Genomic DNA, 17,062 nt, shown 5'->3' with positions numbered 1-17,062 from the left:
TGTTATTGATATATAGAAATACAACATATTTCTGTATGTTGATTTTGTACCCTGCAGCTTTACTGAATTTATTTATTAGTTCTAATAGTTTTTTGTTGAAGTCTCTGGGTTTCCATTTAATAGAATTATGTCGAATGAAAATATTGAAAAAGATAGAACTTCCTTTTTTTTTTTTTTAATTTCTTGCTTTTTTTTTTCTTGTTGGATTGCTGTGGCTAGAACTTTCAATACTATTTTAAATAGAAGCTATAGCAGGCATCTTTGTTTTTGTTCCTGATCTTAGAGGAAAAGAGTTCAGCTTTTTACCATTGAATAATGTATTAGCTGTGAATTTGTCATATGTAGACTTTATTATGTTAAGGTATGTTTCCACTTTGTTGAGAGTTTTTAATCATAAAAGAATGTTAAATTTTGTCAATTTTGTCAAATGCTATTTCTTCATCTAATCAGCTGATCATATGATTTTTATCCTTAATTTTGTTAATGTGATGAATCACGTTGTTTGATTTTATGGATGTTGAACCATCCACGCATCCCTGGATAAATCCTACTGGTTATGGTGTATAATCTTTTTAATGTGCTGTCCAGTTTCCTAATATTTTGTTCAGAATTTTTGCATTGTGTTCATCAAGAATATTGTCCTGTAATTTTCTTTTTTATAATGTTTTTGTCTGGGTTTGGTATCTGAGTAATGCTGGCTTTGTAGAATAAGTTAGAAAGCTTTTCTTTCTCTTCAATTTTTTTAAATACTTTAAGAAGATAGGTATTAATTCTTCTCTAAACATTTGTTAGAAATCACCCGTGAACCTGTCTGGTCCCTGGACTTTTATTTGTGAGTTTTTCAATTAGTGCTTCACTTTCATTGCCAGCAATTGGTCTGTTTAGATTTTTCTATTTCTTCTTGGTTCAGTCTTAGGTTATATGCTTCTAAAAAGTTGTCCATTTCTTCTAGATTGTTGAATTTGTTGGCATACAATTGTATTCTTTAATGACTCTTTGTAGTTCTGTGGTGGTCTGTTGTAACTTCTCTTTAATTTTTTATTTTATTTATTTGGGCTCTTTTTTTGGATGAGTTTGGCTGAAGGTTTATTAATTTTGTTTATCATTTCAAAGAACTAAGTCTTAGTTTCATTTATCTTTTCTATTTTTTACAATTTGTACTTTGTTTATTTCAGCTCTGATTAATTATTTCCTTCCTTCTGCTTACTTTGGGTTTCTTTTTTCTTCTTTTCTAGTTTCTTTAGATGTAGAGTTAAATTGTTTAATTGTGATTTTCTGTTTCTTGCAGTCGACCAGAACTTCCCTCATAGAACTGCTTTTGCTGCATTCCATAAATTTTGAAAAGTTGTTTTCATTTTTATTTGTTTCAAGATAGTTTTTGATTTCTGGTTTGATTCCTTCTTTACCTTTTCTCTTCTCTTCTCTTCTCTTTTCTTTCTTCATTGGTCGTTTAGTAGCATGCTGTTTAGTCTCCACATATTTGTGTTTTTTCACTTTCTTCCCATAGTTGATTTCTAGTTTCATGCCATTATGGTCAGAAAAGATGCCTGATATGATTTTTGAAACTTGTTTTGTAGCCTAATATGTGATCTATCCTTGAGAATGTTCCATGTGCACTTGGGAAAAAGATATCCTGCAGGTTTTGCAGAATAAATGTCAATTAATTAATTAATGTCTATAAATGTCTCTTAGTTTGATCTGATCTAATGTGACATTTAAGACCATTATTTCCTTATTAATTTTCTGTCCTGATCTATTCATTGATGTTAATGGGATATTAAAATTCCCTATTATTATTGTATTACTATGAATTTCTTCTTAACTAGTTTTTGAAGTTGAGTTTGGTACTTTTGTCTTTTGATCTTCCTAGTAACTTTTTAAATGTTTGATTCTCTATATTTATTAAATATTTGACTTTACCTGTGAGATTTTTCCCTTTCTCATATTTCCTCATTTCTGGTTATGGCCTTTCCTTTTCTGTTCTAACTTATTCTACAAAGCCAGCATTACATTAGAAGACCCTTTAACATTTCTTTTAAAGCTGGTTTAATGATGATGAACTCCTTTACTTTTTGTTTTCTCAGGAACTCTTTATCTTGTCTTCAATTCTGAATGATAATCTTGCTGGATAAGTTATTCTAGGTTGCAGGTTTCTTTCAGCATTTAAAAGACTAGCACTCCTTTCTGGCCTGTAAAGTTTCTGCTGAGAGGTCAGCTGATAGCCTTAGGGATTTTCCTTTGTAACTAGTTGTTTTATTCATACTGCCTTTAAAATCGTCTCTTTATCTTTAATGTTTGCCATTTTAATTATAATATATCTTGGTGTGAGTCTCTTTGGATTCATCTTGTTTGGAACTATCTGTGCTTCCTGGACCTGCGTGTCTGTTTCCCAGGTTAGAGAAGTTTTCAGCCATTATTTCTTTGAGTACAGTTTCTGTTCCTTTTTCTCTTCTCTGTCTGAGATCTCTATAATGTGAATCTTAGTGTGCTTCCTTTTGTCCCAGAGGACCCTTTCACTGTGCTCATTTTTTTAAATTCTCTTTTTGCCGTTTTGATTGGTTGATTTCCACTAGTCTGACTTACAGATCATTGACCCATTTTTCTGTATTAGCTAATCAGCTATCGATTCCTTCTACTGTATTTTTCATTTCAATTATTGTATTGTTCAGTTCTGCTTGGTTTTTTATTATACATTATAACTTTTTGTTGGTCTTCTCCCTAAGTTCTTCTATTCCACTCTCAAGTTTGAGGAGCATTCTTATGATTGTTTCTTTCAATTCTTTATCAGGCAAATTATTTATCCTCATTTCCTTGTTGTTTTTCTTTTTTTTTTCTGGGCATTTTCCTTGTTCCTTCATTTGATCTTTTCATTTTGTTTTACTTCCTTAGTTTGTTTATATGAATTAGACAAAACAGCTGTTTCTCCCAGTTTCAAAAAAGTGACCTTGTGTAGAAGTGATTTCTGTCAAGGCTGTGTGTGCTGGGTAGTTTTGACAGGCTGGTTGGAACTGGTCAGGTGCTCATGGCACATGGGGTGCTGGCCCACTGGGCCAGAGCAGCTCTAGACCAGGAGGCCAGGTTTGTGTTGTGTTATGTTGTGACACACTGTTGATCCTGATCTAATTGGTCCTTTTTTAAATGCAAATACAATCAAGAATTGCCAAGTGACAAGGACACATTCTGAGAAATGCATCGTTAGGTGATTTCATCATTGTGAACATCGTAGAGTGTACTTACACACAAACCTAGATAGTATAGCTTACTACATACCCAGGCTATATGGTATTGCCTATTGCTCCTAGGCTGTATACAGCCTGTAAGCATGTTACTATACAAAGCAACACAAGATTAAATCGAGCACAAGAGAAAATGCAATCAAGGGCTACAGTAAACATGAGATGTGAAGTTGCTGCCTGTGTAGCACAGCATACTTTTTTACAGCAAACTTTTTTTTCTAAGTAGAAAGAGTGCACTATAAAATAATGATAAAAAGTATAGTATAGTAAATAAACCATTAACATAGTTGTTTATTAACACTGTAACGTATTATGTACTGTACATAATTGAATGTGCCATACTTTTATATGACTGACAGTACAGTAGGTCTGTTAATACCAACATCACCAAAAACTGGTGTCGCATTTCGCTACGGTGTTACAAGTATTACAAGTCACTAGGCAATGGAGAATTTTCAGCTCCATTAAAAGCTTATGGGACCACTGTTGTGCAATCTCTCATTGATATAATGTTATGCAGAGCATGACTCTGTGTGTGTGCATTTATTTAATCAATCAATCACTCAATCCAATTGGTAACTATAGAGGATTTTGAAAATACAGTGAAATATAAAGAAGATTCTACTACCCGGAGTTACCACTTTGGTGTATTCTTTAATCCTTTTCCTTCTTTATTCTTATTCTAAATCAGGAGTAAAATATTATTCCCTGTCAGTATAAAATTCCATCTTTTTTGATTTAACATGATATTATAGGCTTTTTATCACATCATTAAATATTCCTCAAAAACATTTTTGATACTGTTAAAATTTTATGGAATGTAATGTATATCTGTACACACAGAGTAAAGTGCATTAAGTGTACCAATTGTATAGCTAGGTGAATTTTTTTTAATTAAATTTTATTTATGGTGACATTGGTTAACGAAATCCAATAAGTTTCAGCTGTACACTTTAACAGTAAGGCATATATATATTGACACTGTTCACCTCCCATAGTTAGATTTCTTTCTGTCACCACATATTTGACCCCCTTTACCTCATCTACCTCTCCCTTCCCCCCACCACCCCCTACCTTCTGGTAACCACTAATCTATAGTCCATGTCCATGAGTTCTGTTTGTTTGTCTTGTTCATTTATTGCTTTTAGGTTTATATTTCACATATAAGTGATATGTGATTTTCAACTTTTCTTTCTGGCTTATTTTGCTTAGCATGATTATTTCGAGGTCCATACATGTTGTTGCAAATGGCAGTATTTCATCTCTTCTTATGGCTGAGTAATATTCCATTGTATATATGTACCACAGCTTCTTTAGCCAGTCATCTATTGTAGGACACTATGGTTGCTCCCATGTCCTGGCCACTGTGTATAATGCTGCTATGGACATCGGTGTGCATTTTTACACATATATGCCCATGTAACCATCACCCAGATCAAAATATAGAGCATTCCAGTGTCCAAGGTTTCCTCATCCCTCTTTTCAGTCAGTCAGTATCCCCTAAGATAGTGGTTACTCCTCTTATTTCTATTACATCAACTAGCTTTGCTAGTTCTTAAACTTCATATAAATAGAATTATGTACTATATGCTTTTGTGTCTGCTCCACAGAGTGTTTATGAGATTTATTTATGTTGTTGCATCTGTCATTATGACACTGTGTTTTTATTTTTGTATTTTTGGCAAGATTAAAGGTTTCCTAATCACCCTTTTTTAAAAAGCCCATGGTCAGAATTACATTTTTTTTTTAAAAAAAGGTTTTTTAGAGAAATCTCTTTGTGCTGTCCTTGTTTTCCCATTTGCCCATTTTTAGATCTCTTTCCCCATCCTTTCCCATTCTCATAGGTACTCTCCTTAGTTTCTTATTCCTTTTATTGTTTTACTTTGTGACGATAATACCAAAAAAAAAAAAAATAGACTTCATTCTCTTTTATACAAAAGTTAGCATACTGATCATACTATTTTGCCTCACCTGGCCCTTTTACTTTACAGTGCATCTTGGTGATTGTTCCTTACCACTTTGTAGCCCCTTAGTTGTATGGTTGTACCATGGTTTATGTAACCAGTGTCATCGATGGATACATTTGCTGTTTAATATTACAAACAATGAAACGATTTTTTTTAAATTTGTATACCTTGTGTATGTTTGTCCATGTGTACTTCTATAAGCTAGATTTCCTAGAGTAGTGTTACTGAGTCCAAGGGTATATACATCTCTAACTTTGATAGATATTGAGAAATTGCCCTTTATAGGAGTTGTACCAACTTATACAACCATCAGTGATGTATGAAATTCTGGTTCTACATACCTTTTCTAATAACATTTAATTGTAGAGAATATGCTTACACTAATCCTCTATGCCCAGGGGCAGGGCCTTCCTCACATAACGTGGCATATGGCAGTTACTGTGTTGGGGGTATGGAGATGGTTTCTAGAGAAACTGTGTACTGCAACAGTCTCACCTTTTTTATTTGCGGGGGATACGTTCCACGAACCCCCACTGGATGCCTGAACTCACAGATAATACTGAATTGAACCCTATATATACTACGTATTTTCCTATACATGTTTACCTATGATAAAGATTAATTTATAAATTAGTCACAATAAGAGATTAGCAACAAGTAAAAATAGAACAATTATAACAATATGCTGTAATAAAAGTTATATGAATGTGGTCTCTCAAAATAACTTATTGTACTGTACTCACCTTGTGATGATGTGAGATGGTACAATACCTGTGGGATGAGAAGAAGTGAGGTGGATATGCTGGACAAAGGGTTGATTCACGTCCTAGGGAGGATGGAGCGGAATGGTGTGAGATTTCATCACACAGAATGACGTGTAATTTAAAACATGACTTGTTTATTTCTAGAATTTTCCATTTCATATTTTCAGACTGCACTTGACTGCAGGTAACCAAAATTGTGGAAAGTGGGACCGCGGATAAAGGGGGACTACTGTACATGCACACGCACTACATGAATTAATTGTAATTGCCTCCTTATTTTTGATTTCTGTGGTTATCCGACCAGATTTAAATTCAAAGTGCAACTTAAATAGCTTAGAAAGAGTTTCTGAGCAGCTTTGAATGTGCCTGTTTCACCCCAGAGTCCCTCAGCACTCTGTTGGCTTCTCCCAGGAAAATGTCATGCTGCTCAGTCCCTGTCTGTCCCTCCTTAAGCTGGTCCTTATCCAAGGCCAGGGGACTGTGATCTGAATAGCTGTGTCCTGCCAGCATGCTGAGAATGTCCGAGGTGGGACCATTCAGCCATGGGTGCCCCAGTTGAGTTAGGAAGGACTTTAGCCCATGAAGATAAGGATTTTGTGTTAATGTTTGTGTTTAAGTCTCTCTTCTCCCACCTGCATTCTCAGAAAGTCAGAAATGTAAATATCAAGACATACCTATTCATTTTCTCTAGAGTAAATACTTATAATTAGGGTATGGCTTTGGAAAATCACACACCTATGGTAAATATTAAAGAGCTGATTATAAAACATGTGTACTTGAGATTCGTTTTTATCGCTACCTATAGTATTCTGGTGAAATAGTAACTGGAAGTTAATAACTTCAGTTTCAGGAGCTCCTGTGAATAAAATTTGATTTGGCTTTGATAAAGTTTAAAAAAAAAAAAAAAGGCAGAATCTGAGAGCCACATTGGACTTTAGGGTGAGGTCCTTCAATCTACCTCGGTGAACTCACTTGAAGGAAGCTGAAGACCTGCGAGGCGGACACACTGAAAAGGTGGTGGCTTGTGGGTGGTAGGTAGCATGATGAGTCAGGACTAGCAGTTTAGACTCTGCCTTCTAAGTGCACTTTTCAGTGTCGGACATCGGGCTGACTTAGGTTTGGGTTTCATGTCTTAATTTTGGTAACAAAGATTAAAAAAAAAAGTCACAACAAAGGACGGAAATATAGGAACCACTGTTTTTCTAAGTAACCATTATAGGCCAGCTGCCTAATTATTATTGTCTTAACTGCAATGTGGGTTTATTTCTTATAGCAGGAGAAACTGAGGTTTGCAGATGACTTCAGTAATTCGTCTCTGACCTGACATACTAATCAGGGGGACAAGTATTATATTTGGCATTGGAGCTTGTGTTTTTTGGTGTTTGTGTGTGTTTTCCTTCTGAGATCCTCTGAGCCTCAGTTTTCTTTGCCGATAGAATTGGGAATCCACATATGTGGAATGTTGACTTAAGTTATATGTGGAATTCTGATGGGGGGCAGGGGTCTGGCACCCCTAGCCCACTGTGTTGCTCAAAAGTCAACTGTACTTAGTTATTAAAGGTAACAAATTAAATGAGATAATATACATGTGAAGTGCCTATCTCTAGTACAGATCATACCAGTTCTTGATGAATATTTTCTACATGTCTTCTAATTTGCACCTTTTCTTGTTATTGCCACATAATTATGTCAGAAACAGGAATAGACTAAGTTTGAAGAGAAAATGCCATAAACTTCTTTCTCCATTGTTACCAAGTAGTAAATGAAATTTGTTAAATGAGATCCTATTTTTAAATCTAAAAGCTATGTTTGTTATCCAGGTAGTTTTATTTCTGGGAGTTTCTAAGGCTTTGACATTGTGATGTAACATTTATGTAGCATTTATCTGCCAAGGTAGAAGCTAGTGAGAATGAGCTGGCCGGGTGTAGAGAAAGGAACAGGGTCCTTGATTGTCCTTTGTGGTCAGCCTTGGGGAGCTTTTGGTTTCCTTGACTCTGGTCAAGCTAATCACTTTGTTTATTTAATAGGTTCCTCAGGTATAAATGAAAATAAGTTTCTTCTACAGATATGCTGATGATGTAGTGACTAAAGGGCTTATGTCAGTCAGTGCTCACACATAATTTATTAATGCCCAATAAATTTTAGCTCGAGTAACAGCTGTTAGCATTTGCAATGATGAGCTTGAGTAAGGGAACTGGAGTAATAGTACCCAAAATATAAGTACATTTAATTGATTTCACCTTAACTTAATTTTCCTCTTGTAAGCTTATAAGCTTGCTACAAGTTCCGATAAGAACTTTTTCTTTTTTTGACTTACTCAAACCTAGTCTGTGATCTCTTCATTTGTGGGATTAGTACATTTTGGAAACATCTGCCTGCAAGCGACTAAAGGGAGAGAGGAAAGTCTGAGGGAACTTTCCATAGGCAATTTTGAGGCTTATGTCAGAAAAGCATCTGTGGGTGTAAAATATCAGGAAACAGGAAAAACAAGTTGGACCACTTACTGTTCTGAGAACTTGTAGTGCAAGGGTAGCGAAGGTGGGCCCTGGTTGTAAAACTGGAGATGGTACTTTGAGATTAAGGTGCTCCTCCCTCTGATGTCTGATGTCTTTCTCCACTTTAATTTCCAAGCAGGAAAAGCCCTTCTGTTTCCCTTTTGAGGGTGGTGTTCCTACACTCTGACCTAAACAAAGGCACCTGGTGACTGAAGCACATATTCATAGTAATTTTGTGTCAAAAGTTGCTCTTACAACATTAGTCTAATAGGCAAGTAAAACTCTTCAAAATAGATATACGTCACATCTCGTTAGGGCGTGGTAAGGAGTTAATGCAATTGGAATTATTCCCTTTGTTACAGGGAGTAGGCAGTAGCCAGACAAGATGGGTACCTGAAGTCATATTTAAATTACTGAGATGGCAGTTTGTTATGTGAGAAAAAGCTGAGCTTTGCAGCCAGGTGGACCAGGATTCAAATCTCCTTGCTACCACATGACCTTCTGCGTGACCTTGAGCAATTTAATTCAGTTATAGAGGTTCAATTTCCTCATGTGAAAATGGAGATAATTCTGTCTACCTGGGCAGTGGTGAGGAATAAACAAGGTCAGGTTTTTGCCTGGCACATGATACTCAACAGATGAACTTCACTTTCATTCTTAGAGGTAGATAACGTTTTGTCAAATTGCTGCACCAATCGGATGCAGGTCTAGCCTGACTCTTTCCCTTATGTGAACTAGGAATGAAGAAAGGACCAACATAGGGAATGGCTGTCATTACTCCTTTTTGCTTGTCTTAATTCCAAATAACATATGAAATCGTTTTGCATGGAGAGAAGCGTTTTCTCCAAACTTTGTTTTGGGGGAGAGATTTTCTTTCGAAGGGACTTAAAACATGTTTGACCTTTTTATTCCATCTCTGACTTACAGGGGTCAGGGTAGGAGGCTGCTCATGAGTCAGTAGCATTCACACACAGGATTGTGTAGATCCATCTTGGTCCCAGGTGAGGAAGGCACAATGATGACAGGTGCTGAAGGAGAGCTGCTCTAGAGCCACCCTCTTTATTCTCCTTTTGGCACCCCACAGGGATTTAGGATGTTTTCATTAACTCTCAAAGGAGTGTTAGATGTTACAAAAGTTTTTTTCACAAGTGACATAAGCAGAACACTTCTGAGTGTAATTCAATTTTGAATAAAATTTTATCCTCATAATTACCCCCATGAAGACTTTTTGAAATTATTTCACTTGAATTCATTTCATTTTTTATAATAATTAAAAAAAATTTCAATTACAGTTGGCATACAATATTTCATTTCTCCATCTTGACCAGAAATCTCATTTCATTTTGACATTTCAGAAACACTTTAGTTCTTTTCTTGATTGGAATATGAATCTTTTCCTGCGACTTGCCCTAAATTATTCGTATTTCTTAAGCAAGGTCTGTGTGAGTGCTTATTGAATTTAGTCTCAAGAGTGAATCTGAGTCATTCTTTGGTTGCTTAGGTGTATTTCTCCTCAGCATGTCCATCTTTTCTCCTGCTGTCTTATGTTCTACATATGGGGCGTGGGTGCCACTAAGAAGAGGAACTCCTCAAGCAGATCCCAGATAAGCGAAGTGGCTTGGGCTCAGCCCTGTGGATTTTTGTTGCCTGCAGCGCCCTCCTCTGTGAAGGCCCTGGGGGTAGGAGCACTAGAGCAGCCACCCAGGGTCCCCTCTGCTGGAGATCAACAATTCCAGCATTTGGTTTCTGGAATGATTGACTCTCAAACTTAGTAGAAGACAAATTTCCTTAATTTGTGTTTTCGCTTCTGCCTCTAATTTCTTAGAGCTGTTCTCAAGTCACTTGAAGAATATTGTTCACCATTTGCTGTTTAGAATTAAGGCTAGTTTTTCTCAGGTTCTAAATCTTTAAACACACTTTATGTGTTATGGTTATTAAAATAGCGGAGGTTTTATTTGTGTTTTTTAAAAGAACATTAGCTACATCATTCAGTTTTGTGGGCTGGCTGGAGATCCTATCAGTAATAACAGTGAAGCTCAGAAATCCCTTTTCTCATAGTAGGTGACACAGGGTGAGGACTCCGTGTGTAAGTTACTAATACCAGGTCACCCTCACTGGGGCTTCCCCCTCTCTTCTACTGTCCTTTCAAAGCAGCAGGTTTATCATTACTTTGCATTGGTACTGTTTGATAAAGTAATATTTTAGCTTTTTAAAGTGACGCATAAAAAAGAAAAGAAAATGACCTTACTCCTTATTTTACAAATATGTTTTGCCTCTGCCTCTAGACTCTTAAGCTCTTTTTAAGGACATACGCTATTTCTTATTCATCTTTGAGTCTATCTGGGATTTTTTTTTTTTTTTTTTACAAATGTGAAGTCATCACAAATGTGCATGTCATCCTTTTACAGGGGCTGTGCTAATAAGTAATCTTCTTTATATTGTTCCAGTATTAGTATATATTCTGCCAAAGCAAGCACTGCCTCAGGATTTTTTGTGCATATCTATAAAAAAGGTTTAAGTAACAAAAGACCTGTGCTGGAGGGTGAAGTCAGTGAACAAACTAGTCCAGTCCTGCTGATTCTAAGAGATAAAGGTCACCTTAAAGCAGCTCATTTGATGAGATGTTTGGATGTTAGAAGTCAATCGCAGGTAATAGATAGAGGTAACCTTTATGCGGTAAACTCTGGATTCCTGATTTGTGCCAGGTATTGTGCTGGGCTTTGGGGACCCAGAGAGGAAGGTAGGAGACTGCTCAGAGAGAGGCAGTGGGTTGTAGCAGAGGCCTTTGAGTGAGTCCTATATTTAATGTAAATCCCATGTTACCATTTACTAGATGTAGGTCCTTGAGAAAGTGGTCTAGCCCTGTGAGCCATAGCTTCCTCATTTCTGAAAAGGGAATAATACCATTTACCTGGAAGATTGTACCTACTAAATGATCTATCAGGTCAGCATTGGGCACATTGTAAGCAGGCAGACAGTGGTGGCTTTAAGAACAGTGTACTACCTACTGCAGTTAGAGCTATGGCAGCAAGCCATCATACTGTGTGTAAACAATTGTTCCGCAGTGCATGAGTGCTTTGGTGAGAGGTTTGTATGCACAGGTGCTTGGGGAGGTAGGAAGACAGGTAGGTAGGTGCCTCACCCACAGGTGGAAGGCCTTCAGGAGGTGGTGGCACTACCACTACTTGGTAGTGAGCCAAGACTTGAAGCCTAATTAAGGATTAGCTGGTAAAGAAAGGAGGGAGGACATTCCATTCCAAGCAGTAATGTCTCTACAAGGACACCCAGGCACCTTTTTTGCAAGGTTTTGGTTTCCAGTTTGCCAGAGTCCATAGGAAATCTTTCAGCTTTGCAAACTCTGCTAAAGTTGTGAAGAGGAGAGAACCTGGAGGAATGTTAAGTGGGTTTTTAAGAGAAGGAAGACTTTTTAAACTCCGATGAAGTCTCCAGAATAAGATTAGACCTTTGGCTTGGCAGAGCATTTGCCTTTGCAGCTTGGCGATGGTGTCAAGTCCTAAGGAATTCAGTGGGAGCTAAGAATGGTTCCCACCCGTCCCCCCTGTGGTGGGATCTAAGCACACTCCCTGGCAACCCACCTACTGGTTTTCCAGTTGCTGCCAAGCTCCACTTTCAGGAGGAAATGATTCCATTCCTTTCCGACTCATGGGAATATCAAACAATCAAAAAGGCCTCTATGTACTTAGAGGGGTGGATAAATAAATATCCTTGGTATGTGATATTGCAGTGATAGGAAAGGAGCAAGTCGTCTTTGTAATGCCATGCTTAACCGAAAACAAGACGTAAAGTGTGTGCGTTGCAGGAAAATACACTGTATTGATACCGAACCTAATTGCAAGGATTCATAATAGCAAAATAATCCAATTAAAAGTCTGCTGTCACATTCAAATACTTTAAAAATTCTTTGTTTAGATCCAATGGTTTTAATTCCAGAATCCAACATCTTCTGAGTTTTTACTATGTTCATTAAAGACACTGTGCTAAATGTGATACCTTGTCATCTCATTTAATTGTCAAAACAACTTTATAAAGTAGGTAGCTTCCCTATTTCTTGCAGATGAGCTGACCGAGGCTCCCTAGAGCTTTTAGTTGGCAGATCTGGAGTAAGCCTAGGTAATCGGACGCCGTTGCCCTCATCATCAAGCTAAACCAGTCCCACCCTCACTATTTTCGAAAAGTCGCTCTTTTTCACAGAAATAATTTGTGGAGTTATTTTTAATTTTTCCCCACACTTTATTTTATTTCTTTACTTTGAAACAACAATTCAATGACTTATCTGAGATTAGCAGTTATTTTTTTTTATTAATTGTAGAGTAATAGATAATGTAAAGATTTTTAGGTGAAATTTAAAGTGTTAGATCTATTTCGTGAACTCTAACAACGTTGGGAATCTAATTGGCTATGCTTATTATATTTAAATTTTTCTCCCAAAGGTTCTATGGGAAACTTTTCATGTTAGCAAAGTATAATTTCTAATACATATTCCTTCTTAGGACAAGTTCACTTTTATCTCAGACTGGAATAGGAAAGTAGAGAGGGAAGGCAACGATGTTGTGACTGTGTATGGCAGGGAGAGTGAACAAATCTCATGAAAGAGCTATAGCAGAGATCAGTTTGAGCTACTTAATTTCTTCTGTGGTTTTAACATTCCAGTTTAGGGTGAATGCATTAAGAACCAAAGTACTTTGTCCTAGCAAAGTGGTATTTCAAGTATGGTGCTCATAACAACAGCTACTTCAGAACTTGTTAGAAATTAAAATTCTCATCCTAACACAGACCTAGCCTAAATAAAATGAGATTAATCCTCCTAATACGGGGGAAGAACAATTACCATGGGTAATTATTTTACCAGTCACATCAGGATGAGAATCAGGTAACTGGGATTTTTTTTTTCTTTGAAATTCCTTCCGGACTTGTTAAACTAATAGTACCATTTATGTGTTTGCAAAAATACCAATTTGACTCTTAACACTAAGAATAACAAGGCATTCATTACAGGTTAATAGTATTTAATGAGCCCAACAAATATTAGATCATTTTATATTTTTTTCTTTTATTTCTTCTCCCTTTAAATTACAGGTTAAATAATACCTGTGTCTCTTGGGGCTGTTTCTTTAGGTTAAAAATGTTTCTGCCGGCACACAAGACATGCCTCCTCCCCCTTCTGACTATGTGGAGAGGGTATACAGTCCCACGGCCTACTCTTCCAATGGTAAAGTAAATGACAAGCGGTCGTATCCAGAGTCTTCCTATAAATCAACACCGTAAGTAGCATTTTCTTCTGATAGAGTGAGTCTAAAAAATGAATTTGCACATGTTTATAAGCCAGTTGCTGTGTTGTATCATTTGCCTTAAAAAAAATTTCCAACAATTTACATAAAGGCTAGAGACTGATCTTTGCATTGTACATAGACACCTAGGGTTACTTGGAAGATAAGGAGGCTGGGGCTGTGAGTTGGTGGGGTCCTCTTCCCTTTCTAAGATGAAAATGCTTTTCTCTTGATGATATAATAAATAAAGGGGAGGTTAGGCTCTTTCGCTCTGGGAATGTGGTTCTATTTCCTACTTCTGGCTTTGTGTTTAGGTATAGGTGAAAGGATGTTGCTGACTGATAGCATAGCTAAGTGCATTTTCCAGTCTCTCCTTTTGCCTATTATTATTAGATCTATTAAGAGTGTTGACTAAGCATGAAGATTGGGAGGCTTTGGCTAGAAATAAATGATGAAAATTTACTCAAGGGTCTTAGAGTTTGCTGACTGGAAACACAGCTAGGCAAAAACCTAGAAATGTTCCAAATAAGGAAGAAAAGTTTGTCTACTGCCATGCCATCCTGAATGTGCCCGATTTTGTCTGATATCGGAAGCTAAGCAGAGTCGGGCCTGGTTAGTACTTGGATGGGAGACCACCTAGGAAGACCAGGTGCTGTAGGTGTTAAAAAAAAAAGAAAGAAAAGTTAAAAGTTCTTACAGTAAAAGTCACATCCTTGAGAATAATCAGTCCTGTGTTCTTAGCCCTTGGAGAAGCCCTTGGTCCAGCATAGTTATCAGTCAGATGTCGAGCAGTCTGGATTGTCTGGAGGATAGGCACCTGGAGGTCTGGTCATGTCCTGAGTCCTTTAGGGGGTGGTCAGAGGATTATCTGCAGGTTTGTTATGTCCAAGCATTGACCCACAATGAACTGGTATATTATCTAAGTATTGACTTAAGACTGGAAAGTTCAAAAGTTTAAGTTTCTAGGCTAGTTAAGACAAGAAAAAGAATCATTTCTTCATACCTCAAGCTTCATAATGTTAAATAATTTAGCAACTTGGTTAAAATGACTTCATTTTACATTTTTCCTATTTTTACTCTTTCCTCGGTAGAAAGAGAAGATTGCTTATTATTCAATTCAGCTATCCTATCCACATACATTTTTATTAAACTAGACTTCATTCGAATTCAAGATTTCTGACATCTCCTTTGCTGTGCTAAATCCTCCGTATTGCTGATAAAGCCTCTAGGTTCTGTTTTATGTATATTGTAAAAATCTTCACAGTGAGTTTCTGGCCTAGAGTTCATGCCATTGTAGTTATTGAAATGGTATCCCCTTTGTGGTTTTAGTTTGCCCTAAAGCCTAATGACTAGTGAGAGAAGGATGTTGGAGGTGTTACTGAGGACTTGGATGTAATTTTTACCTAAGGATGATAAATTAGTGTTGCTATATATAATTCTAGAACTCCAAATTTCTTTATAGACTAAAAAAAGAAACGTTCCCTTTAGCTAATTTGATTGTTCTAAGTTCAAGGTGTAAAAGTTTTCTGCTGGAAACCTTTTTTTGTTGCTTCAAAGTTTTATCTCCAACCCTGCACCCTCATTTTGTGGGCCGGGTCATATAGAGATCCACTCTGAGTATACAGTTTGAGTGCCTGGAACCCCATTAGATGACACCAGCAGCTGAGTTAACTGTGGAATCAGTTAACTTTGAAGATAATAGATTTTATTATTATCCTGGAATGGAATTTGGAAACAGACTGGCATTCTCCCTTATCCTCCATATTTTCACAAATTCATTTGGAACAATTTAGAAATCTAATTTTTTCTTGACTAAGGCAATACATTGATAATGTAAAATTTAAAAGGGGCGAAAGGTACCTACTTCCTCTCCTTTAGAGGCAGCTATTGTTACTGGTTTCTTTTATATCCTTCCAGAGCTTGTTTTTAAATAAATATGCTGGCCAAATGTATATATTGTTTTTATTCCTTTAAAAATACTAGCATATTAAATGCATTATTAGCAGTGTATCTTGGAGATTGTTTATATTGGTATACAAAAAGTTTACTGATCTGCTTTATAGCTGCATAATATTCCATCAGTAATTTATTTTATTAATCCCATATCGATGCACGGTTTTTCCCAACGTTTTACAATTACAAACTACTATAGGGAATAAACTTGTACATCTATCACTTTGCACATACATGAAAGTATCTGGAAGAAGAAATATCAAAATCAGCATTGCTGGGCTAAAGAAAATGGAGTATTTCATTTTGATAGATGTGTTCAAAAGTACCAATTTATACTCCCAATCTATACCCCAGAACTTTTTTGAAGGTCTCAGAAATGCAAATGTGATGCTTAATTTTAAAAAAGAAAAGAAGGGGAGAAGTGGAATGGTGTTGAGGGATACAAATGCTACAGTATCTCCCACAGCACCTGATGTGATGCTTGCAGCCTCTCGGGAGTAATAGAAATTGTCAGGTGTTGTCCATGACAGAGTATGAGTGCTATGGAGCATTCAGAGTGCATCTACTCAGATGAGGTAGGGATGCACATTAAATCACATTTCCTCAGGCTTTTTTGAAGGTTCTAGTAACCCACAAGTTTACTAGACCCACAAGGACTTCTACTTGCTATTGTAGTAGATAGAGAAGGAATTAGAATGAGAACATTATGTATGAGGTCCATGTTAAGGATAAGGTATCTCAAGACTAAGATTTATTTTCCCCAAAAGCATACCATGCATGCAGTAAAGAGCACTAATCTTGAATATATAGCCTGATGAGTTTTCACATATGAGAACACCGAAGTAACCTCCGCTACTCCAAAAGAGACATTTCAAGCATTCCAAAAGCTGTCGCATGCCCTTTCTTCATCGATACCCCGCTCCATTTTGGTGCTTGTCAACCATTTATTAGTTCTGCTTGTTATTGGGGTTCTTATAAAATGGAATCGTATGGTAATTACTCTTGTGTCTGGCTCCTTTTGCTCATTGTAATGTCCTATACTTTGGAATTTCAAGGCAGTTAGAATTTATCCTGGATTAGGAGACAGCAAAATTTAGCTGAAGATGGTTGACTTTTCACCCTTTTTAGTAAATTTGTGAGAGCTCTGTTAGGTATACTCCCTCTATCCTGTCTATACCCAGGGTGAATTAATCTTAATAAATCAAGGAAGTTGAGTGTTGACACTTGCAGACATCTTTCAAGGCAAGATGACAACCTTAGAGTGCCAAATGAGACCATTGTTTGGTAGTAGCAAATAGGCCGGTAGAGTAATCTGTTAGGACTATTGTGCAAGTTGTAGGAATTCACTGGTTCATATAA

The 17,062-nt window shown here is 36.7% G+C and overlaps 1 protein-coding gene and 2 pseudogenes across 5 annotated transcripts in view; 2 read left to right on the top strand and 1 right to left on the bottom strand.

Moving 5' to 3' along the window:
* OCLN (occludin) overlaps window positions 1-17,062 on the top strand; it is a 47,343-nt gene that overhangs the window by 15,825 nt on the left and 14,456 nt on the right. For all 5 annotated transcript variants that reach the window (XM_011372744.2, XM_023538160.1, XM_011372745.2 and 2 more), the window contains exon 5: window positions 13,599-13,744. In XM_011372744.2, the coding sequence (XP_011371046.1) occupies window positions 13,599-13,744 (146 nt within the window). The remainder of the gene's footprint in view (window positions 1-13,598; window positions 13,745-17,062) is intronic.
* On the bottom strand, window positions 10,826-10,939 carry LOC111747163 (annotated as a pseudogene).
* Window positions 14,293-14,411, top strand: LOC111747178 (annotated as a pseudogene).

This window comes from Pteropus vampyrus, unplaced genomic scaffold (assembly GCF_000151845.1).
Source record: "Pteropus vampyrus isolate Shadow unplaced genomic scaffold, Pvam_2.0 Scaffold213, whole genome shotgun sequence".
Taxonomy (NCBI): domain Eukaryota; kingdom Metazoa; phylum Chordata; class Mammalia; order Chiroptera; family Pteropodidae; genus Pteropus; species Pteropus vampyrus.
This window is presented reverse-complemented; position numbering and strand designations above follow the sequence as displayed.